This window comes from Callorhinus ursinus, unplaced genomic scaffold (assembly GCF_003265705.2).
Source record: "Callorhinus ursinus isolate GAN/ISIS: 27379988/994484 unplaced genomic scaffold, GSC_fseal_2.0 scaffold66, whole genome shotgun sequence".
In the NCBI taxonomy this organism is placed as follows: domain Eukaryota; kingdom Metazoa; phylum Chordata; class Mammalia; order Carnivora; family Otariidae; genus Callorhinus; species Callorhinus ursinus.
In genome coordinates this window covers 4,687,491-4,713,303 of record NW_027397128.1, presented here as the reverse complement: position 1 = coordinate 4,713,303, position 25,813 = coordinate 4,687,491, and the positions used below count along the sequence as shown (strand labels likewise).

Genomic DNA, 25,813 nt, shown 5'->3' with positions numbered 1-25,813 from the left:
TCCTTTTCCAGTGTTTTTATTTGCACATTTAACATTCACAAATCATTTTACAGATTTATTCTTTCCACAGGTTCATTATTTACAGGAAAGATCAGGATTAAAATGGAGTATTGAAGAGAACCAAGAAATTACCAGCAGTGATAGCATAGAGTACAAAGGCTCTGAAATAAACAGAACAGAGTGGACAACAGCAGCGTGTGGCCACTTCCTACCAGGCGGAACCACTGACTTCATTAAGGCAAAGCCTTTACTCTGTTATTTCTCCCACCTAGTTTAACCCAAATAAAAAAGGATTTTACTCTCACGCTACTGCTCTCTGAGGTCTTAGAAATATAATTGGTATTATAAATGACTAGATGCATCCCCTGACTATAAACACCTGAATAAACAGGTTAAATTTTGATGCATTAACCATCCCTCTGGGAGAATAAAAATGAAAAGAGGCAGAAGTCGCTTGACTCTTAAGACTTTGGGAAAAAGGAGAGGACAGAGAAAGAGAGAGAGAGTGTGTGTATGTGTGTTGGGTGGGGGGAAAGGAGAGAAAGGGGGCTCAAGTTTGGGGAGGGCAGCAAACCTAACTCTTTCCGATGTACAGCTGCTCTTGTGTTTTCCGCAGATGCTTATATAGTGTTCTATTATTCAGGGGGAAAAAAAAAGGATGAGAGTTATGTATCTCCAGTCAGTTGTAGGGTGTAATGGCTAATGACAAGGAGCATACCCTGGGAAAGGGGTACATTCATTTCATGTATATAACAATGCAATTCAAAACTGTCTTACTATGCTCCCATCTACAGTGTTTTCCTATTTTAAATCAATTTACTGTGTGACCTTGGGCAATTTACTTAACCCTTCTGTGACTCAATTTTCTACTTGTAAAATGAGAATTATAGCACTTTATGTTAAGGAGTAGAGGAGATACATAAAAAGCACTTAAGAATAGTGCCTGGCCAAACCAACAGAGACAGAAAGCAGACTGGTGGTTGCCAGAGGCTGGGGAGAAGGGGAAAAGGAAGTGATGCTACTGGATATGGGATTTTATTGTGATGTGATGAAAATGTTTTAAAATGAACTAATGGTGATAATTACACAATTATGTGAATATACTGAAAAATTACTTAATTGTACATCACTTTAAAAGGGTGAATTTTATGGTAAAAGTATATCTCAATAAAGCTGTTATAAAAATTCTTAAAAAAATAGAATATTGCCTGGCACAATGTAAGTGCCCAATAAATGTTAAGCCATTATTAGTAGTAATATTATTGTCATTATTATTACTTGGCCATCCTATGGCCTGTGTAAATTCCTAGAAATTCTTTATTTTCAATAAAAGCCCACAGAATCTAGAAAAGTATTTCTAATTTACATACACGAATTAACATTCACACATTTATTTCTGTCCAAATTGTCTCAGAAGTTAACAGTCTAATTAAGAATAACAATTTCGGTATTTTACTCTGGAATAAAACAGCTCATGCAATGGATGTCTGATCGTATCATTATAGCATTTAAATAAATTTCAATGACTTGATGTCACTGCAATGACCGAAGATTTTCATTTTCATCTTCAGGAATAAACAGGAAGTCCAGGTACAGTAAGTAGTTAGATTATAAGAAGTATACAATTAAATCTTCAAATACAGGCTTGCTAGCCTTCTAATCACATCTAGCGGATACTTCATAAAAAGACAAATATAGTAAACAGTAAAATGCAGACTGGTCCTATGCCCTATGACAAGCCCACCTTGCCCAACAACAGGAAAAAACCCATCACAATAAAAAGATCCTATTCAACTCATGTAAATAAGACTCCTAAGAGGCAAAAGACTTGACAGTTAATGGTTGACATTTAAGACTACACTGCACATTCAAACATGTTTGTATCAGTTGAGTTTTTATAATCTGAACAGCAATTACATCCAGTCTTCACCTTTCCTATTGCTAAAGAATGTGACAACGGAGGCTCAATCTCAGAAGTAGGAGCAGCAAATGACAAGCCATGACAGTGATGTACCACATTTGGTAATGATGCTCACACACTTGAGTTTCATCTAAAGCATGAAACTTCCCAATTCCTGGAACAGGGTTTCCTTTGTTAAAATCCCCGTTAAAATCCCCTTCTCTTCTAGTCTTTGTTTCTAAAATTAGCCATATGCCTTTGCAGCAAACCAGGGAAAGCTGCGTTGAGGGTTACAACTTCCAGATAATCAGGTCTTCTGCCACAGAGAACAATGCACTTTTTTTTTTGCATATATTAAGAAAATAATCATTTATACCACAAAACTGACCATTCATTTCCAGAAAGATAATCTCCATTTTACCCATCTTCATCTAAATCAAATGAAACCATTCCTTAAGTCACCCGAGAGCAACAGATTAACACACAGAACAAGCTGCCTTAATACCCAATGTGATAACCCCCTCTCCCCGCCCTCTACCCACACAACCCCCACCCCTGTTGTAGCCTTAAAAATTTCTGACCAAAATATTTAGCCTGAGTACAATTCAGTAGGCAATTCCCTTTTGAGAAACATGATCATTTCTTTAATTTTTACATTATAACCATTGGGACGGATTATGAAATAACTTTCTAAGAGAGATGTTTTTAGTAAAGGTTAGGAAATTTCAGACAATGGAAATAGATGATAACTTAAGGACCAATTTCAAAATCAAAACCAGTTTCAAAATATTGTCTTTACCAATTCAAGATTGAAAAATTGGCTTTGTGCTCACCAGGTTTATTTTAATTAGAAGGGAAACTGAAATGAATATAAATATATAACCAAAACCTCTGGACAAGGCTGGGACAGAAGGGACCAACTCTGTAATGCTCACTAATTTAATATCACTCCAAGAACTCATTTGTCCTAGTAGTGTTCTTGGTTAATCTGGGAATGGAGAAAATACGTTTTTAAAATTATATATCTATGTGTAGTCTTTAGATACAAAAATGAATAAATATTTAGATTCCATGATAAAGAAAAACCGTGGAATAAATTCCTATCTTTGTAAGTAACTGTATATACAATGAATGTTTTCTGCCTGACTCCTAATCTTTTGTCTATTAAGAGTTCTTCAATGTGCAATTTATAGAAGGCAGTAGCTCATATTACCTTAAAGGAGCGCTGTTTAGCTTAGAATCAGCCTTTCCAGACACTCTGCTCCCTGAAAAGCCTTCACACTTGTGTGTATAAATAGCTGAGAATACAAGTAGGTGCACATGTGCAAAAAAAGTACTTGTCTAAAGAAGAGCTAAGTAGCTTTACAAATAAAGTCTAAAACCAAGAAAACAAATTGCTATTCCCCGACCCAAAAAGCACATCTCATGAAAAAACTGCTAAGCCCACTATGAAGAGGTGGCGGCTGTAAACCCACGTCATCCAACGTCATGCTCTAAGCATCTAGTTGTTCTGTGAACCAGCCATCAGAACACTAAATCCCTCCATGTGCATACGGTTAAATGCAGGCTTCTGATTTAGCTTTACTCTCTAGTTAGAAGCCAGACTACACAGAATAATGAAGAATACCTTAGAGCTATGCTGTATCCAAACTGCCTCATTCTACCCTGAAGAAGAAACAAGTGCCCAAATGATAATATGCATTAAGGACCAACCAATCTAAATTTCGGAAGTCTTCCACCCAGATAAGTTCAAGCACTGGTCCACTGAGAGCTTTAATGAAAGGAAAATTACATATTGACTGCTAACAGCTTACATATTCAGAGCTAGGGAGTAAGATTAAAAACTAGAGTGTCAGTGAGGTGCTGTTAATAAGCATGGCGGAAAAGGGACTGTACAGAACGACTAAAGAAGCTGATTCTTTAGATGTCCTTTGCTTTTTTAAAAAGCAACGAGTGCAGAATTTTCTCCAGTCAAAATCTGAATACTGGTTAATGCATGTTTTCTCCTCCCCAATTATGAACCCCGTTCCCAACGTCTGTCATTGCCTTTTTAAGCCTAAGAAAGAAATAAAACAACATGGATAGACTACCCATTCCTATTTATGAAAAGAGAGGCATATTCTAATAGTCATAAGGCAATGTGTTTAAGAGCTGCACCTGAACTGGTATTCTCAAAACTGAAAATATAGTTGCTAATTCCACTCAACTTGCAGGATGTATCCATGTGCTTCCCAAATCGTTGGTTGTCACTCAAATGGACCACAGTGATCCTATCATGCCTTGAGGCAGCACTATACTGCACATACTACGTATTTTGAAGAAATAACATCAAGAGGCAAAGGACAGCCTTTCAAACATCGGTTCCTTACATAAGCAGTGATGGTGCTTTATGGCTCCCTTTTAAATCTCCTCACATACCAAATACCTCCAAAATTAGACAAAAGAGGGCCAGAGGCAAAGCTCCATGGTGAATTGCATCTTTCAGATGAGCTTTCAATTCACTGGTTTTTAGTTTCCATTTCCTGATTTACTGAGGAGTGAATGTGAGAATCATCCAACTGATGACAAAATAGAACAAGAAAACGGGATAAATGGCCAGGGCTTTGCGGTTTGGAGGCTGGCTATCGGCCAGAAAAGCTGTAGAGGCTAAACAAAACAAACAAAACAAAATGGAATCTTTAGTATAATAAGATTGTCACAACCACTAACATTTACTACACTTTAATGTGCTTGGCATAGTCTGGAACACAAAATTATACAAAAAGCTCAGTTATATTTGTGATCTTCAGAGAAAAAGGCATTCTGCAGCATAGTTTTCCAGACAGTTGAGAGCTACTTGTTTCCAATACTAAACTTTGAAAGTTTTCGACCATTTCACATGAAAATCTTTCTAAAAGGAGCTTCCTACCCTTTTCTGAGAAGTTACTGACCTGTGCCGAATACACTGAGAAAGATGTATAAGGCGAGTTGCTCCTATGGCAAATGGCCTCATACTGCTGTGCTTTTTGAGTAATTGTTCTCATTATTAAGTTATTGGCTCTTTTAGATGCCATTCTTCTTGTCCACCCAGGAAATGAGACTCATCCTTTTACTCATCAGTGATCACCCTTCACGGGCAATCTTTCCTGAACAACCATCTTGTATTCTGCCATCCCAGGCGGAACTGCCCACTTACCGCCTCTGTGTCCCTACCATACCCTGCACAGACTTCCATCTCCCGCCTGGGACGCCTATTGCCCTTAAGTGTTTCCCTGTCTGGCTGTTCCACTAAGTTCTGAACTCTGAGGATAGAGACCATGCCTAGCAAAATGCCTGACACATAGTTTGTGCTCAAGAAATATCTGCTGAATTAAAAAATGGAATGCCTCTCTCTCTCTTCTAAAATTCTACTTTCTGAACTGCCATAAGCCTGGACACTGGATATTTAGAACTACAAGTATGGTAAATTATCAGACTCTAAGTGAGGGAATGAGGGGGTTCTCCCATGGGTAAAGCACTTGAGCTTAACACACAGTCTTCATAATATCAATTGTGGCATTCTCAGACCTTATTTTTGGGTTACTTCTTGGATTTTAACCATGTTTCAGAGCAAAGATATGTTAATGCACTTAAAAATATTAGGCAGTCTGTCTATCCCATGAAGTAAGAAGCCAGTGAACAGTTCTAGTTGAAGGTAGAATTTTAGGAATGCAGCAACAACGAGCCCATAGCATGCACTGCCACCGCTATAGGCTCTTCCTAATCTTTGGCAGAATTTTCTACTGAAGCAGAAAAGTACTGTAGATGATATACCTAACAACCTATACTGGGAGGTAGTATAATACAGTTCTAAACAGGTGTGTCATCTGCTTGGGTTTGAAACTTAATTCCGTATTCACTAGTTTTGTGTCCTAGGGCAAGTTGCTTAACCTCACTGGCTCTGTTCCTCATCTGTAAAAATGGGACTAATAATACTAGTTTTTATTTATTAGAGTTGTGAGGGTTAAGTGAGATAATGCATATAAAACACTCACAACGGTGCTTGCCTAGAATAAGCAATCTGTAAATGCTGGCTACTATTCTCATCATGATTAATTTGTCAGGAAAAAGCCCAAGTCATTTCTCAAGTCACCTATGCCTCATCCTATATGCTAGGATCTGAGCTAGGTCTAATGTAATCTCCTTTCCCAACCCTATCCATTATTTAAGAATAAAAAAGAAAGGATATGACTGTCCACATCTCAGAAGTCCAGATATCCAACTCAGATAAGATGGACAGCATCCCTATCATTGCCTACTTAGAGAAGAGGGTTCTATGGATGATACTGGCAAGAATCCTACCACTCACATATGACTCAGGAGTTACACTGCACCTCATCCAGTCTTCATCTCTAACTCATGTTTTTGTTTGCTTTGCTATTGTAGAGATAAGTACATTCTTACCTACTATAGACCAGGCAAACATGACGATCACCACAAAGAGCCGGACCATGAAGTTTATAGGTCCTGGCTCAGCCAAAAGCACCAACCGGCAAACCAGCATTGCCACTGTCAAGGGAAGTATACAGTAACCCAGCACACAGAGGCTCTGAAAAAAAGATCTAAAAAATAACATACATCTGTAAAGATCATAAGTATAGTTGATCTGTATCATGATACAGTTTATTACACAGATTTCTATATATCATGGATTGTTACCTTCCTTCAAATACATAATACCTATACCCTAACGTTGATTTTATGAGGAGAGCCTTCTGTATTAAGCATATGCTTTAATTTTTCTCTCCCCATACTCTTCCTCCTTTCCTCTCAAACTCCTGAGAGTCAACCACCTAGGGTACCAGATGATCTACTCTAATTCCTAGAGACTTCCTTCTCCCACCGAACCTCTAAGACAGTTGTTCTTAATCTTTTCTAGTTGAAAGACCTATTTGAGAATTTGTTGAAAGCTACAGACCATCTTTTACGCAAAATGGACATAATCTTCTAACACAAAAAAAGTCTCCATATGATTTCAGGAGCTGGAGAAAGCATCTGAAGCTTATCATAGGACCCTAGATAATTTAAGGTAAGTTAAACTAGGTTATCCCTGTTCAGTGGGTTTAAGAGAACTTTCTCTTTAGCCCTCATTTATTTTCATTTTTTCTTTTAAAAAAAATACCTAACTAGCCAGACTTCATTAAAAATATAAGATATGCTACCTGGCAAGGGAAAAAGTATATTTTAGTAATACTCACATGTTTCCTCCAAGAAGTTTTGAGTTGAGGGTGATAGTAACTGCACCAAACCAGACAATGACAAACACTTCTGCAAACTGGGGCCCTCCATCCTTTTCACTATCTATAGAGCTTCTTTGAAGCATTCTGTGACAAGGAAATGGCATGAGAATTGCTTCATCTTTTATTTAGAGCAATAAAGTTAAGGCAAACTTTGAAACAGGAAGCTGTCCTAAACCTTACCTGAAGATCTGTAATATATAGGTTGTACGAAAGTAAAATGCCAGAAATATTTGGCAAGGCTCCCTTACTTCCAATTCCAAATGCCTCAGGACTACAAGGGTCACCTCACTTGGCCTTGTTGGGATGTGTAAATGGATTATTGAAGACCTTTTTGGTTAAGCAGAGGTTATAAATTGAAGGGTCAAATGTGACTCACAGACATGAGGTTGTCAGTCCGTACAAGACTTAAAATGGGTTTAAATTCAAGTGACGGTTTTTAAAATTGGGAGGTTTCACCTAAAAATATGTATTTCTGGATTTTCCTGAAAAACCTGAAGACTTTCTAACAGTGGGCTTACGTTCCTACATGGCAACAACTGAGAGCAGTTGACTGACATAGAAGCAGGTCCCTTCACAAAGGGCTTCAGGTCACCAAATCAGGCACACATTTAGGTTACTTCTCTAGCCCCTAGACACATTTGCATTTGTAATCCTTTGGTTAAGGCTTTAGTTCTGACATTTATTATTTTTTAAAGATTTTATTTGAGAGAGAGAGAGCAGAGCAAGAGAGAAAGTATGAGCGGGGGGCGGGAGGGGGAGCATAGGGAGAGGAAGAAACAGGCTCCCCACTGAGCAGGGAGCACGACATGGGGCTGGATCCCAGGACCCCAGGATCATGAACTGAGCCCAAGGCAGACACTTAACTGACTGAGCCACCCAGGTGCCCCTAGTTCTGACATTTCAAAATGGAAACAGTCTATAAACCTATTTAGGTGATTCTTTTGAATCAAAACACAGATTATTACTAAAAGACTTTGCTTTAAAATGGAGTAGCTGAACAGTCACTGAAATATTTTCTCTTTGTCTAAGAATTTTACAGACATAAACTGTTTTGAATTGTGGACTAGAACACTTGGACTGAGTGTCATTTTTTTCCCCCAAAAAATAGTAACACAAAGCTCCCAATCTCTTTTTATTATAGTATAGAGGAATCACATAGTAAGTCTCGCCCTGCTATGCTGTTTGCCGGGACAGGCTTCTGTATTCTACAGTTGTAAGTACTCCATTCTGCGTCCTGACAATCCGATGCAAGGAATGCTGGCACTCATCACTTGTTGTCTAGAATCTCTACTGTTTCAGCATGTATGATGGGAGAACATTAACAGGCCTCGAAGGCAGGAGATCCAGACAGTGATCCTAGTTCTGTCCCTAGGTGTATAAACTAGAATAAATCACTTGATGTCTTGGGACTCCAGTTGTCCTCTCTGCAAATAAATTGGATTAAACTACATAATCTCTAATGTTAACCTTTTTAAAACTAAAAAAATATATGCTCAGTGATTCTACTATAAACCTGTCTGTCAAGGCACTGGAGTATTGCCCTTGATGTGGTTATTAAAGGCATAAGAAATAGCACTCTATGTTATTACCTAAGTTACATTAAAAATGGGTAGAAAAATCATTAGAAATTTGCTGAATTTAGAATCATAAAAGGTCAAGCCTGGAAGGGATCCTTAGCCATCTCCTTTTATAGATATGGAAGAGGAGACCCAGAGGGGTTAGTTGGGAAGAGATGTATAATAATCACAGAGGAAGAAAATGGGCAATCAAGGAAATCTGAGGTTGAATGCCAGGTCTACCACTGATTGTAGTGATCTCGGTTCAGTCCCCAATCTCTTTGAACCAAGCTTGTTTGTCAAAAAAAGAAAGAAAATAATATTCTTGCTATGAGGATAAAATACAGAGAAGGTATTTAAAAGTTTTCTGTAAACCGGGAAAAATCATTATACACATTTTAGGGTTCTAGGTAGCCCCAAATCGCTTTGCAGATAGCACAGTCAGGATGAGAACCCAGAACTGAATCCTAATGCAGTATTTTTTTCCATGCTACCAATGGTTATATTCCCCTTTCCAATGGAACTTCGCTCTTCTGTCTTCTCCAAGTACAATGTGTATGGAAAGCCTAACACTTTGAAACATGATCTTGCTTTGAACTCTATCAGTTCTACTCTAATTTATTCTCATTCTCATCTGTGTTATTATTAAGATTTAAAAAGACCTATGTTTGCAAATAAACAGTGCTTAAACCTATAGATATTTAATTCACTTAGTTTAATGATGGGGAGGTGCATGAGAGTAAACAAATGTCAGTTCAACAGAAATGCCTAAAACAGGCTAAGAAGTTATTGGTAAACAGAGAGGAGCGCAATTTTCATATCTTTAATTCCATCACTCTTTGAATTGATCTGGAAACCTGCTTCACTTTTTAGATTTAAATCATAAGGAGTACAATACGTCATAGAAGTCCTAAATTAAATATTCAAAATTCCCCTCAATTTTGAAACTCCACACAAAAAAAGTACAGTCTATCTCAAATGACAAAGGAAGGAAATGTAAGTACTTACAATGCAAGTGTCACACAAAGGATCAAAGGGCCCCATAGATCCCCTATGAGGCAAGAAAAAACAGACTATTAAGAAACAACTACGTAGTATTTTCTAACTTTATTCCAATTATCTACCTCTCCCACTCTTGGAATGCAGACATCAAGGCTCCTTCTGTCGGCCCAAGCCTTCCCACTTCTCCTACCCCTCTACCTGCCCTCCCTGCTCCCCAATTCTGAATGCCCTTCTTCATATATCCTTTAAATTTTGTTGACTTCTTAGACCACAAATCACCTCTCTCCCACCTACTAAGCCACATTCCAGCATGCTATAAAGACCAAGGGGCCGGGAGTCAAAAGACTTAGGTGCCCCACCCTCAGAAAGACTAGAGCCAAGTCACTCCACAAAACTGAGACTACATTAGACAAAGCAAGTATAATCAGGCTCACCTCAAGAATATGAGAAATGAAGCTCAGAAGGAAGTGATTTCCCCAAGTTTATATAAATAGTTAGGTGTGGAGGGGGGACCAGACCCCTTGGTCTTCTGAGTCCTACTCCAGAGTTCTTTCCACTCTGCCACACTGCTTCCCTTCTATAATCCATTACACTGAACTAGTATGGAATTGCTGTTCTTATAGGTGAAAAAACAGGCCAATATTGGTAATTTCATTAGGTCAAACCTTAGCAAATAACATGAAAGCTTTTGGAAAAGTATAAAAGGCTCTGCCAACATCAGGTCTAAGCACAGCGGTTCTCAATTAATAGCTGTTAGGTAAATTAATCAGCCAACAGTTCAGTAACATACAGCCTACAGCAAAATTACCTTCCTCCACTAATATGAAAAAAGATACATACACCATTTCTAACTTTAACCTCTTACGTACATAACTTTAAAGAAGTATGCATATGTACATACTTATATTGTTTTTTTTTCACATTATATATGTAATTTTGACACCACTGAGGAAAGCTTGGAAAAGGTATAAAGAAAAATTATAATCCTACCACTCTGATAAAATATTGTTTTTCTTGTTAAATTTTTGAACTTATCAACTAAAAAAGTGAATTCAAGTACAACTGACATTAATATACTGGCTTTTAAAAAAATACACTTAAGTTTTTTTTAATTCATAAAAAATCTGTAATAGCATTTTAAAACTATTTTCTTATTTTAGCAGAATATATATATATTTAGAATATATTCTATTTTTAGTAGAATATATTCTATTTAGTAGAATATATATATACCTTAATAGAATATATATATATCTATAGATATAGATATATATATCACAAAATTTACCATTTTAGTCACTTTTAAGTGTACAGGCTTTGGGTACATTCATTGTTGTACAACTGTTTTTTTTCGTTGTTGTACAACCTTTGTATCATCCATCTCCAGAACTTTTTCATCTTCCCAAACTAAAACTCCAACCCGTGAAATAATAACTCCCATTCCCCACTTAGCCTCCAGCAATCATCATTTTACTTTCTATCAATTCAACTACTCTAGGAACCAAATATAAGTGAAAAAACGTATATCCTTTTGTGACTGGCCTATTTTACTTAGCACAATGTCTTCACGGCTAATCCATGTTGTAGCCTGGATCAGAATTTCACTCCTTTTTAAAACTGAGTCATAGTCTATTAGTATATGGTATATGTCACGGTGTATATACCACAATTTGTCTATCCATCCGTCTACCTTCTGGCTATTGTGAATAAGGCTGCTATGGACATGGGTGCACAAATATCTGCTTGAGTTCCTGCTTTCAATTTTTGGGTATATACCTAGAAGTAGAATTGCTGGATCATATAGTAATTCTATGCTTAATTTTCTGAGGAACCACCATGCTATTTTGCACAAAAACTGCACCATTTTACATTCCCACTAGCAATGCGCAAGGGTTCCAATTTCTCCACATCCTCACCAATATTTGTGATTTCTGTTTCTTTGATAACGGCCATCCTATTGGGTGTGAAGTGATATCACATTGTGGTTTTTTTTTAATTTATTTTTAAGTTGTGAATTTTTTCCTTGCCACTTTACCAAGGGCTATGCTAACAGGGCAGGGCAGAAGTGCAAATTTGGGCCATGACTGACTTACCCTTTGTGCCAGCCTATGTGTCTATCCCCACAAGGTCTGGGAATGGACCTTAACACAAGACATAGCTAATCATCATCACTAATCGGCAAGATAACACACTGGTTCTGCACTGTCACTGAAGCAAACTTGCTTTGGACTGAGCCACAGCAGCAGTTGAAAGGGTATCCTCACATCTGGGATAGCAGTGGTAGAATGGAAAGGGCAATGAACTTGAAAACTGGGTGCTAGTCCTGCCTGTGTCATCCTGACCAGACACTCAGCTTCTCTGAGACTCATTCTCCTCATCTGTAAAACAGGAGCAATAATTCGTACTTCACAAGGTTGTTGTAAGGATTAAAAAAGAGGTATGTGTAGGGGAAGGGCAAGGCACTAGAGTAACAGCTAACATTTATGGGGTGCCTACGAAATGTCAGATGCTGTGCGAGGTGGTTGATATGCATTATCTCTAAGCCTCACCAGCAGATACACAGTATTATCTCCACTTTAACAGAGGAAGAAACTTGAGCCTCAGAAAAGTTAACTGTCTTATCCAAGATCACATAGGTAGTGATGGAACCACTATTCAAACCCAGATCTGTCCATGCTCTTTCCACTATATACCAGCAGTAGCAAATCATGTCAGCTCCAACCCACAGTGTACTATGTTAAAAAAGATTCTGACACTGCATCCATGTGCCACATACTTGACATCCCTACATTACAGCTGAAATGCTGCCAAAATAGAAGGTACACTCATGTACATCATTGTTACTACTCTCAAACAACTGATTCAACTTTTCTGATAAAGGGTACTATGAATGCAAAAATAAAAGGTCTAACAATTTTAATAATAAATTCTAAATAAGAGCATAATTTATTGCAAACACTGTTTTGATAGACCTCGTGGACAAAAAAAAGCAGTCAGCAGACTAAGTAATAGTTCTGCAAATAGAAATGTCAATAAAGGTATTAATTTGTTAATCCTTAATGGGTATTAGCTGTTATTCTAATTTAATATTCAAACATTTTGCCTTTCCCTTGGAGACTGTCAGTTCTGTGGTTGAATAAAGTCCCTATGTGTTTGCAGCTTCCAGAAATATTTTTTTCAGTGGCAGGTGAAGATATACAGTCTATATTTATTAATGAAGACAATATATTAAGCAAATTCTTCCAATCTCTGAAATTCCATTCTAAATGTTTAATTCTTCAGAATGTTCATTTGCATGTTCATTTATGTATTTTTTCATTCTGCAAAATGTCAGTTTTCTTATCACAGAAATTTAGCCACAAAAAAGTATTTATGATAAGGTATGCTGAAAAATAGCAAATCCTCAAGAAACTCATACTTACAATCTCTCAAAAGAGTATTACTTTTCCTTGGGTACAAAACATGCATGAATTTTTTCCCAACAGCTTTTAGATCACGCATCTGAAAGAGAAACAACTTGTTGTAGTGTCATGACTAAGGTTACCAAGTAGTCCCCTCACTTAATTTGCTCAAATTTCTTTTATTTTAACCTCCTGGGTTCATTGAATTTGGGAGCTACAATTCCAGTTTAACTCCTTCACTATACAAACAAACAGAAAGGTAGTGTGTTTCTTATTAACTTTTTTCTTTTTTTAATTTATTTAAATTCACTTAACTAACATATAATGTATAATTGGTTTCAGAGGTAGAGGTCAGTGATTCATCAGTCTTATATACTACCCAGTGTTCTATTAACTTTTTTATTAACTCCTTAAGCCAACATTTAACTCTTTACCACATCCACCAGCTCTGTTTTGATTTTTAAAGCTCTGTAAAAGAGAAATATAGCTGTCCCAATATATTACTTAAAGAAACTAAAATAATATAACTATTAAAAATCTACTCTGCAACACATGGCATCTGACTTTCAGTTCATAACTGATTAAGTCCTAAGGGCCAATTAGCCTGCTCTCCGGCTACCGCATTATATACAATATAAAACAAATTAATCTCCAACATTCCCAATTTAACTGGTAAATGAATCCTAAAAGCTAGATTTTTAAAAATCAAGACAGTTGAGGGGCACCTGGGTGGCTCAGGTCACGATCTCACAGTCCTGGGATCGAGCCCCCTGTTGGGCTTCCTGCTCAGCAGGGAGTCTGCTTCTCCTTCTCACTCTCCCCCTGCCCCCACCCCATTCATTTTCCCTCTCTCTCTCAAATAAATAAAAAAAACCTTTAAAAAAAATCATGACATTTGAGGTAATACAAATATAACCTGCCAAAATATAGTTGAGATAATTCTGTCCTGCCTTTTTTACCTAGAAATTTCTTCATGTCATTTAACAGTTCTTTGTAAATACATTTTGAACAGTTGTTTAGTATTCCATTACATAGATGTAACATAATTTACTTAACTGATATCCCCTCTGTTGTTCAATTTCCCCTTATTATAAGGAATGCTGTAATAAACATCTTTGTATATTAATATTCTTCTGTATTTTGAAAAATATTTTTTAAAAAAATTCCATATACTGTATGTGGAGCAGAATTATCAGCTTAAAAATGTTCGAACATTATAAGATTCTTAATACTCATTATGGCGAAACTGCTCTCCAAAAAGGCTGTACCGAATTATTCTCTAGGGGAAAATCTTAAACTTCAATCAATAAGATATACTGAAAATCAGTGAGCCAAATAAAAATTATTACAAAGCACTATAGTTATTTAGTCCCATGATACTGAATAGAAGTTCTCTCAGCTAGTCTCACTTACAATGGTATTCTGAACAGATTCATTTAATGTGGAGCTGTCAAATTCCCGAATGTGAGATCTCATAGGAATGGTGATTTCTCCTTCCACGGGGATGTCTTGTGAGATCGATATATCGGAAAGGCCTGCAAACTGAGAATAGTTGGGGAAAAAAAGTAAAGTCTATAATCAACTGCATTCCTCAAAGACAACATTTCCTAGTGAGTAGGGACTACTTCTTTTTGTAGGGATTTACACAATTTTTCAAGTAACATATTAGTTTACCAGACATTAAACAATACGGTCAACTAAAATTCTCAAATGCTTATTTCTTTTAACTTAAAGAAGGAGATGGCATATGATGGAAAAAATTACGAAGTAAATGGCATAGACACTTTCTTGCCCTCAAATATTTGCTTTCTTTCAAGCATGAAACCTTCACATGGCACAAGCTAACAACACTGCAAAGCTATTTGAAAGCGACCTTTCGGCAACCACATCTTCACAGAGCCACAATTCTGTAGCTCTTCTGCTCCTTGGTAGGCTCCGGTGGCCTCTGCTGGCTAGAAAGGAGCATTAGGTGAAGCCTAACGGGAAACTGGGAAGAACAGGGAAATAGCAAAATAAATCTTGATTTCTACTCTTTTTACCAGGTTACCTAGCAAACCAGATCAAATAACATTTCCAAAGTGAATTACGAGATTGCAAGCTTATAAACTCTTACATTCATCTGCCAAATTTTATTATTCTAACTAAAACTCTGAAATCTTCAAGTTCCTAAGAAAACAAAAGCAATCCCTTCTCACATGGATTTTGGCCCAACAGGCACAATATTTAGAGGGTAGCAGTTGTAGGTAAACCAAGTACAAGACAGTATACTGAAATTTTAGGAAGAATAACGTTGCTCAAAGAACTTATGAAAAATAAATTCTCAAACACACTTTTAATAAGAAATGCAAATTAAAGCTACTTGTAATAAAAATTTTTCCCTGTTAAGACTGGCAAAAATCCAACAGTTTGACAACATACTCTGCAGGTGAAGCATTCACACACATCTGGTACTACAGTCTACTGAAGATAAATCTGGCAATATCTAGCAAATTTATATATGGATCGCCCATTGACTAAGCAATGCCACTTTTAGGAGTCTAAAGACAAAGTGGCAAAAACACAAAAGGACATATAAACAAAACTACTTATTATAACACTACTTGTAAAAGCAAAATCCTGAGAATAATCCATATGCCCATCAACAGAGGACTACTTGAATAAAGTATGGGATATGCACATAACAGAGTTCTATGCAGCTGTAAAAGGAATGGGAGTATCTCCAAAGAACTATTTATGGAGTGTTAAATAAAAAAGCAACGTGGAGAAAAGTTTGTATAATATGCTACCATTTATCTAAGAAAGGAGGGAACACAAATACACACTCTCACACCTGAACGTTATCTTTTAAATGTAAGAAATGTGTAAGAGATAAATCATGCAGTGTGATGTAAGTCATATGTAAGAAGTCAGTCATATGATTTTTTTTAAAGAGGCTTCCTATTAAGGAAAGTGGGGAATAAGGTAGAGAAGACAGGGAGAGAAGTTAGGCTTCTTCAAATACAAGTTGTTCTATATATATGACTTGAGAGCTTGAAATCATATAAATAGTTGCAATAATTATGAAACAAAATTAAAACGTAAAAGAAGTCCTTAAGACTGAAAGAAAAATGAAACAAATGAACCTACTGTACGTTGAATTAAATGCACAACCACACAGCAACTATTTCAAGTGACTTTAATACACTGTAATTTGACTTGTGATTAGAATGTAGAAAGCTGGAAAGAATACCCCTCCCACTAGAACAATGTGAAAAAGTTAGATTAACTACAAAATCATAACTTTCCTTGAACCCATCAGAGAGTGGAGGTTGAAGAGCAACCAAGCAGCCTGATTAAAATCTAAGAAAAGAGAGGTACTTCCAGGAAAACATGGGACATGAGCACTACTTTGCACATTGTATCATAACACAGAGAATGACACTAGGCATCACACAGATGCTTAAGAATTCTGCTAAAATTTAGAATGAATTGCTAAAGGCCAAGCATGGACTAGTACGAGGGTACAGAGCCCCTGGAAGCATCAGACACAAGGGGAGTTCACACCCACTTGCAGAGTCTTCTCCACCGACTTCCACTGGGTCTGGGTTTTGGGGGAGGGAGGAGCTGCCAATTCCAAGAAAAGCAAAGAGCCCTGCTCAGACTCTTCTCCCCTACAGAACAACAGCCTTAGAGCTACTGGGAGAACTCTGTTGTCTCCAGGGCACAGGCGAAGACCCGCTGTGGCTGGGGAAAGGGAAAAGACAAATCTCTCTACTCCTGGGGGAGGGATAGGAAAACATCCTGAGGCCAGACCACGACAGTCTCCTTCAGCTGGAGAGAGAAACAGAATCAGTGAAAGTCCCACTCAGGAGACACAGGGATACACGGTTTACCTAAGGCTGAGGCTGGACCAACACAGCAAAGAATCCCCCCTCCCAGCCCCACCCCCTAGAGTAGCAAGTATGGAGTCAAAACCAACAGCAGTCTACTGCTAGGGGAGGGCCTAGAGGTTGGAGAGAGAACCACTATCTTATGCAAGGGCAAAGGGAAAATGCAGAGAGCTGAGAATAGAACAGGAACGTTAGGAAAAACACAGGGATGATCTAGCACTCACCCCAAGCACAATGTAACAGAAGAGGAATTTGAAGTTGGTGACACACTGAAGGTTCCCATAGCAAGGATGAAACCCAAGCACAGTTCAACTCCTGACCAGACTGATTTAATCCCCACAGGAAAACCTTGGCAGAAAAGATGTGCCACTTCCAGGCAGTCTCTACTGTTCTATACATGATGGCCAGCATTCAATAAAAAAAATTACTCCCCCCACAATGAAGAAACAACCCACTATGATGAGACATAGCAATCAATAAAACCAGAGACTCTGAGATGCCCCAGATGTTAGAATTAGCAGAGGAAAATTAATAGGACTATGATTAATATGTTAAAGGCTCTAGTAGAAAAGGCATGTGCACAAACGATGGTGAATTTCTGCAAAGAGATGGAAACTGTAAAAGTCAAATGGTAATCCCAGAAATAAATGAACACAGTAACAGATGAAGAATGCCTTTGACAGCTTTATCTGTAGATTCAACACAGCCAAAGAAAGAAATCAGTGATAGGTCAGTCAAAATTATCCAGACTAAAACAAAAAGAGAAAATTTTAAGGAGAAAAAAATATATCAAATCATTGTTGTACACCTTAAACTTAAACAATGTTATTATGTCAATTATATCTCAATAAAAGTTGAAAAAACAAACAAAACCCAAAACAGAATAAGCATCCAAGAGCTGTGGGTCAATATTAAATGGTCTAATATATATATATATATAATTGGAATCCCAGAAGAGTGAGAAAATGTGTCTGAAGAAATATTTGGAAAAATAATGGCTGAATATTTTCCAAAAATAATGACACACATCAAATGACAGATCCAAGCCCAGAGAACCTCACTCAAGATAAATACCTAAAGACAAAACAAAACCAAAAATCCACAAACCTGGACACAATCAAACTACTGAAAACCAAAAATAAAGAAAATCCTGAAGGCCGCCAGAGAAAGACACTGCATTCAGCGGGACAAAGATAAATAACAGACATTTCACCCACAACTACCCAAGCTAGAAGAAAATGGAAATACCTTTAGAACGCTGCAAAAAACTGTCAACCCAGAATTCTAAACCCAGGAAAAACAGCTATCAAAAATGAAGGCAAAATACTTTTTTCAGACAAGCAAAAGCTGAGACACACACTACAAGAAATGTTAAAGAAAGATCTTCAAGAATGTGATATCAGAACGAAACTTGGACTTACACAGGAAAAGAAGATCTCCAGAAGTGGTTAAAATGAAGATAATTATAAAAAATATTTTTTCTTGTTTTAAATTATTCTAAAAGATGATTGCCTAGAGCAAGGGTCACAAAATTTTTTCTTTAAAGGGTGCCAAAAGTAAGTGTTTCAGGCTCTGAGAGCCATGTAGATTCTGTTGCAACTACTGAACTCTGCTGCTGTAGCATGAAAGCAGTCCAAGACAAGACATAAACAATTAATAAAACCTTATTTATAAAAATAGGTAGTGGGCCAGATTTTAAATCATAAAAATATGACATTTAGGAGATAACTGGAAATTTGAACACTGACAAGATATTTGATATTAGGGAATTACTAATTTTTTGGATGTACTAATGATATTGTTATGTTCTTTAAAAACAGACCCCTTTTCTTTTAGAGATACATGTTAAATATTTACTAAAGTAATGATGCCTAAGATGTGCTTCAAAATAGTATAGAAGGGAAATGGATAGGGCTACAGAAGAAAGAAGACTTGCCATAAATTGGTAAGTACTGAAGGTTAGGTACATAAGGGTATATTTTACCACTGTACTTTTGTATACCTCTTAAACTTTTCTTAATAAACAGTTAAAAAAACAAACATTCCTAATTTTAGGGGCCATCTGAGTTCTTTTTATTCTTGCCCGTCCTCCAACCGAAATGAACCTGAATACAATCAAGCCTCTATATCTTAGCATTTACAGGAAATATATGGATAGAGCAACATACTAAAAATACCATGAGAATACAATCAGCCAAATTCAGAAAGTAGAGAGTTCTACAAGACAAATGACTGAATTTAAACAAATAAATTACATTAAAAACAGGAGAACATTTAATAGTAAAAGAGACTTATGAGACTTATTATCCAAATGCAATTTGTTGACTTTGGATCCTGATATGGACAAACTATAAAAACACACGTTTTTAGAAAATTGTGAGATGATGAGCAGAGATTAGATGATACTGAGAAATTATTAGTCTTGTTATTGTGGTAACAAAGAAAACGTCCTTCCCTGTTAGAGAAACACACTGACATGTTTACAGGTGAAGTGATATGTCTGGGATTTGCTTTTAAACACTCAGAAAAGATCATGAAAGACAATGAAAGACCATTAAAGATTGAAGGGAATTAAGGAAAAACAACAACTCAAGGCAATGTGAGATCCTGGATAAGATCTTGAAACATTAGTAGAAATGTGGTCTAATTCAAGTAAGATCTGTGATTTAGTTAATAGTATTGTGTCAATGTTAATTTGCTGATTCTGATCATTGTACTATAGTTATGTACAATGTTAACATTAGAGGAAACTGGGTAAGGGCTATATAGGAATTCTCTGTTGCAACTTTTCTGTAGGTATAAAATTAGTTAAAAATAAACAGGTTAAAACTCATACTCCAAAGAAAAAGGAACCTTTGTGCATCTCTGGGGGGAATGCAAGCTGGTGCAAGCCACTGTGGAAAACAGTATGGAGGTGCCTCAGAAAATTAAAAAGAGAATTACCATAGGATTCAGTAATTCCACTACTGGGTATTTACCCAAAGAAAACAAAAACACTAATTTGAAAAGATATATGCACCCCTATGTTTATTGCAGAATTATTTACAATAGCCTAGATATGAAAGCAGACCAAGTGTCCTTTGATAGATGAATGGATAAAGATGTGGTATAGATGCACAATGGAATATTATTCAGCTATAAAAAAGATTGAGATCTTGCCATTTGCAGCAACATGGATGGATCTGGAGGGTAAGTAATGCTAAGTAAAATAAGTCAGAGAAAGGCAAGTGATACCTTGCCTTATGAAACCATATGATTTCACTCATAAGTGGAGTTTAGGAAACAAAAACAAATGAGCAAAGAAAAAAAGAGACCAAAAAACCAGACTCTTAAACATAGAGAACAAATGTGTGGTTGCAAGATGGGAGGCTGATTGGGGGGATGGGTGAAAAAGATAAAGGGGATTAAGAGTACACTTATTGTGATGAGCAGCACTGAGATGTGTACAGAATTGTTGAATCATTATATTGTACACCTGAAACTAGTATAACACTGTATGTTATACATACTTGAACTTAAAAAATAAACAAAAAAAAGATTAAACAAAAAAATAAAATCGTATTCCAGAAAAAAAATGTGGTGGGGAGATGAAATAAGAATAGCAGATTTTTGATAGGTACCTGGGTTCATTATACCACTCTTTATTTTATTTATATACTTAAAAGCTTCTGTAATAGAATTTTTAAATACACCATTTCCTTGTTTCTGCCATTCCCTCGAACTACTCTCCTTCCCCTCCTCGTCCCTGATCAAACTGCTCTGCAATTTGCCCACTCCCTTAATCCTTTGTAACTTGGCACTTTGCCTTCCCACAACTTTACTTTCCCCACGACTCTGTAACAGTGACCTCATAACCAAGAAGTACAAGGATCCCTTCACCCTCTGAATATTCTTCAGCACTTAATATGTCAATCACCCCTTTTGAAGCTGTATTCTCTCACTACTATGACACTGACCTTTCAAGCTCCAGGATTGCTGTTTTGAGTTTTCATGCTGCCTGCAACTGCTAGGGAAGGCAAAGCAGTACAGAAGGAATGAGCTTCAAAGCCAAACTGGGCTCTGCCCTCACTTGGAGACAACACCTCATGCTCAACACAACATGCTCAACATACGATATTTGGAGTGTATTGGTTAAGAGTGCTGCTGGAAGCCACCCAGCTCTAACATTTACTACCTACGTGACACTGAGCAGGTTCCTTAACCTCTCCATACCTCAGTTCCTCGTCTATAAAACTGAGAGAATAGTATCATCATCACAGGGTTGTTGTGAGGAAGAAATGCATTACTATGTGTAAAGCACTTAGTAAGAGGCTCACAGCAGGGGCTAGATACATGTTAGCTCTAGTTCAAGATTCCCAGGGGGTCAATTCCAGTTCTGCCCCTTGTATAAAATGGGGAATTTGGCTGGCCTTTGTCTCCTGTTCCTGCAAGGTAGCCTCTAAACCCTTGGAATTTCCTAAATGATAGTGTTATTTTTGTTATTCATGGTGGGCCCTAACAGTTTAGCTAACAGGTGAGTCATGGTAGGCCCTTAGACAGTTTATGCTAATGAGATGACTCAGCATGGGGGCAAACCATTCCAGACAGACAAAACACAATATTAGAGGGCTGAAGCTTTGACTCCTGTGACATAAACCTGGCCTCTGGGGAGGGGAGGAGTCAATGATCTATCTAGTCAATCATGCCTACATAAAGAAACACTAATAAAGACTCTAGATACATGAGTGCACTTCACTGGTTGGCAATATTCTGCCTGTTGTCACAGATTGATGTATCAGGGGGTTAACAGGGTCCTGACTCCACAGGGAGAAGACAAGGAAGCTTTGTGTTAGGGGGACCCTCCCAGATCTCACCCTATGCATCTCCCCCTTTTGCTGGTTTGAAGTGTATCCTTTTGCTATAATAAAACTGTAATTTTAAGTATGGTGCTGTCCTGAATTCTATGAACCATTCTAGTGAAGTATGGAGCTTGAGGGGATCATGGGAACCCCTGAATTTGCAGCCAGTAGGTCAGAAGTAAGGGTGGTCCTGGGAACATCCAAACCTGTGGCTGGTGTCTGAAGTAAGGGCAGTCTTGTGGAAGACTGTGCCCTTAACCTGTGAAGTTTGGCCTAACTCCAGCTAATTGGTTTTGGCAGTCACTGCAGTCACTAAAGTGTCATGTGATTCCTATCCTATCCCCCATCCCAACATTTCCTTAGTACCTCTTCTCAGGAGAATCAGTGATACGGTTCAGAGAGCTGAGCCAGGATCTGTGGACTTCAAGCCCCACCTATGACAAACAGGACTTCTAGGCCCTCAGCTAGTCAGGTCTAGTGGACCTTGCTCTCTGACTAGCCTCTCAGTGGGGATGAAAGGTGCCTTGGACCCAATGTCTCTTCCCTTCTCCCTCTGCAGGCAGGCTCAGGCACATATATGCACACATGTGCACAGAAACCCATGTGTACACTCTGCTGCCTAGCTTGGGCCAAGGAGGGGAGCAGGTAGAGGCAGGGCCAAAAAGATACAGTAGAAGCAGGGACTGCAGACTTAAGAAAGCAGCTGGGACCAGATGGGTAATACTACTGACCAAAATCCTGGAGCAAAGAGTCAACAAATTGGGGGGTAGGCATCAAGCAGAAACCAGCTCAGTCCAAGAGGCTTGGCTCCAAGAAGTGGGGAGGGGTGACCAGTGGTGTGGTCTCCAGCCAGCCCCTTTACCTGAGGCCTTCCAGACCTCAGGCTAAAGCCATTATTATAACTCTTTTTCCTGCTCCCTAAACAGACAAACAATAGATAAGCATTACCAAAGACTGTCTTCTCAACTCTATGCAAATGACTCCTAATTAAACCTAGTCCTGACTTCTGAGCCCTGAAGTCCAGGTTTTAGACAAACTGCCTGCTGGATATCTATTGGATGGCCTGCCAATATCTCAAACTAAACATGTCCAAAAGTGAATTAATCAACTTTTATGGTCCTCATCCTCCTCTTACGTATTTCTGTTCAGGGCATCAGTATCTTGCTTTTCAAAATGTACTGGGAGCAGCAGCGGCAGCAGAATCACCTGGGAGCTTGTCAGAAATGCAGACTCGCAGGTGTCCTCTCAGACCTACCAAATCAGAATCTGCCATTTAACAAGATCCCCTAGATGACTGCTATGCCCATTACAGTTCGAAAAACTCTGATCCAAGACACAGTCTCCCTAGCACTCCAAACCCTCAAGGAGCCTGCCTGTGTCCAGTCTTCACGGCTCCCATCACTGCTATAGTCCAGGTAGCAATCACTTGTTCCTAGAACTACTGGTTTTGCTAGTCTAGCTTCCAAACATTCCTCATGGTAACTCTCCCTCAATTATGTTGTCAAATTCATGATTTTAAACCCTTCCCTCCTCAAAAATTTCCATTGGCTCCTCATTGCCTATTAAAGCTTAGTAGTCAACAAGAAGAAATATTGTATGATCATTATTATTATTGTATGATCATTATGTGCCAGGCACTCTACCAAGTGTTTCACATGTCTTAACTCATTTAATCCACTAACAACCTTATGAGCTAATTATTACTGTATCTTCATTCTACAGACGGGGAAACGGAGGCATGGAGAGGTTAGATGACAGAGCTGGGAATCAAACCTAGGCAATTTGACCCCAGTGCACAAATTCCTAACCACTGTTTCATACTGCTCCCTAATTCAGTGGCCTTATTTTTTTTAAGGCTTACCTCCTAAGACTTCCCTGTAATTTAGCCAAAGTGATCTACCTGTTGTTCTATAAATACATTAACATTTCCCAACTTCTGAGAGGTTGTGCAGTCTTAATGGAAATAATCCGGGCTTCAAAAGCAGACCTAGTTTCAAATTTTAGGCCTGGCCACTAACTGGTTCTAAGACCCTAGGGAAATGATCAAACCTCTCTGAGTCTCCTCTCCTCATCTACAAGTAAAACACAATTTAAAAACCACCTAACTGAAATGGTTGCTGTGAAGTTTAGAAAATATGCAGAGGATGTCTAGTACAATCTTGGCACATAGCAAGTGCTCAATCATTGATAGCTCTTATGCTCACCTGAAATTTCAAATCTTACCCACCCTTTGACGCCCTCTCAAATATAACTTCTACTGTGTAGCTTGCTTTGTCACCCCAAATGGACATGATAGCATCTTCCTTTAATTTTTGTTAATATTTTACGTGTAACTCTCTCTGATTTACTACCTTATTTTAACATTGTACTTGTGTCGTATTAGACTGTAAGCACCATAAGGGCAAGCCCTAAAACATTTAGGGCAATGCCCTAAAACAGCTAGCATAATGCATTGCACATTGTGGGAGTTCAATAAACATTACAGAGTAGAAGTGGATTGGACATTGAGTAATGAATGACCAGAACCACTAAAATTAATTGGGGAAAACTTCATTTAAAAAAAGAGGTGGAACAGGAACTAAAAACAGCTAAGCATCTGTAACTATGTCACACGAGGCACTGTGTGTATAATAATAGCTCATTAGTACTCTCATTAATTCTGTGATGAGTTACTATCCCATTTTCCAAATGAGGACACTGGGGTTGAGAGTGACTTCCTCAAGGTCACAATTGTTCCATGAGAACTTGAACCCACTCACTCTCTTTCACTGCTATATCCCCAGTGCCTAAAGGAGTGCCGGGAACACAGTAGATATAACACACAATAAATATTTGTTGAATAAATGAAGAAATGAAAAAATGGTGCTAGTAAGCAGAACCAGGACTAGAAGCAATTTCACCTGACTCCCAGTTCAGTCCTCTGCTGTGAATTTACCAATTTAAAACAGAGGAAAGGGATGTACCATTTATTAAACTGCTATAAAACTGAACACCGTTTGGGAAGAGGGATCCTAGGGCAGAATGCTGAGTAATTACACTCCTCAGTTCATGACACTGTGTTTGACACTTTACATAAGTTATATCATTTCATCTTCCTAAAAACTCTTTGAGGCAGGTATTTTTATATCCATTTTACGGATGAAGAAACACTCTCCGTGAAATGATTTGGCCCAAACTCTCATAAGAGGCAGAGCGGGTGATTCCAGCCCAGGTAAGTTTAACTCCAAAACTTGTGTTCTTAAATACTTGTCCAGGCTTTGGGCTTGTACTTGCAATGGAAATCGTACCCCCTGTAGCAACAGGAGCAAGACAGCATCATGAACAGCAGGGCATCATGAAGAGCATTGCAAGGAACTGCAACAGGGAGGGCAGGGATTAAATCAAGACTACTGAGGTCACTGAACAAATCAATAATCAAGTTATAACGTCCTTTGGGAAGCAATCTCATTAATCCAAGAATGCTGCTACTCCAACAAGAACTAGTGACAGAACTTGATAACATGAAGGACAGCAGGGGCAAAGATACTTAAGAAATCACCTAAAGCTCAGCATTTAACACAATGTACGGGAGGAGGACAAGCCCTGAGAGTATGGGACAGGAAAGTGAATAGGAGTTTCACAAGAAGGCGTGGAAGGAACGAGGAGGACAGGGGGAAAGCGGTTAGCCCAAAGAGCAGGTGCAGTGTTGAGACTGGTTCTGGCATCGGGTATAGGAAGGGCCTACCGGGAGGAAGGAGTTCCGGCCTTCTCCGGCCAGAAGCCCGTCACCCGACTTCCTTAAGGGCACTCTGCCTCACCCTCAGTCCCTTTTGCCGCAGAACCCAAGCTCACCAGGGGCCTGGGCGATGTTGTCCCCGGGTCTCCTGAAGACTCGGCCGCTTTCGCCATCTTGGCCCTCCTTCTCCCCGGTCGCTCCCACAGGCCTTTGCGGAACCTGAGACGTGGAGGCCGCGGCTGCTCAGCGCGCGTCATCGCGCGGCGGTCGCGTC

General features: G+C 38.3%; 1 protein-coding gene across 1 annotated transcript; it reads right to left on the bottom strand.

The window, feature by feature from the left end:
* Nucleotides 1-25,813, bottom strand: YIPF6 (Yip1 domain family member 6). The gene is made up of 7 exons (XM_025858826.2): nt 25,656-25,813; nt 14,531-14,659; nt 13,139-13,217; nt 9,723-9,765; nt 7,117-7,242; nt 6,323-6,480; nt 1-4,546 (listed from the first exon to the last, which is right to left on the bottom strand). Exons 1-7 carry the CDS (start codon nt 25,794-25,796, stop codon nt 4,428-4,430), a joined length of 795 nt encoding a protein of 264 aa, XP_025714611.1. The 5' UTR covers nt 25,797-25,813; the 3' UTR covers nt 1-4,427.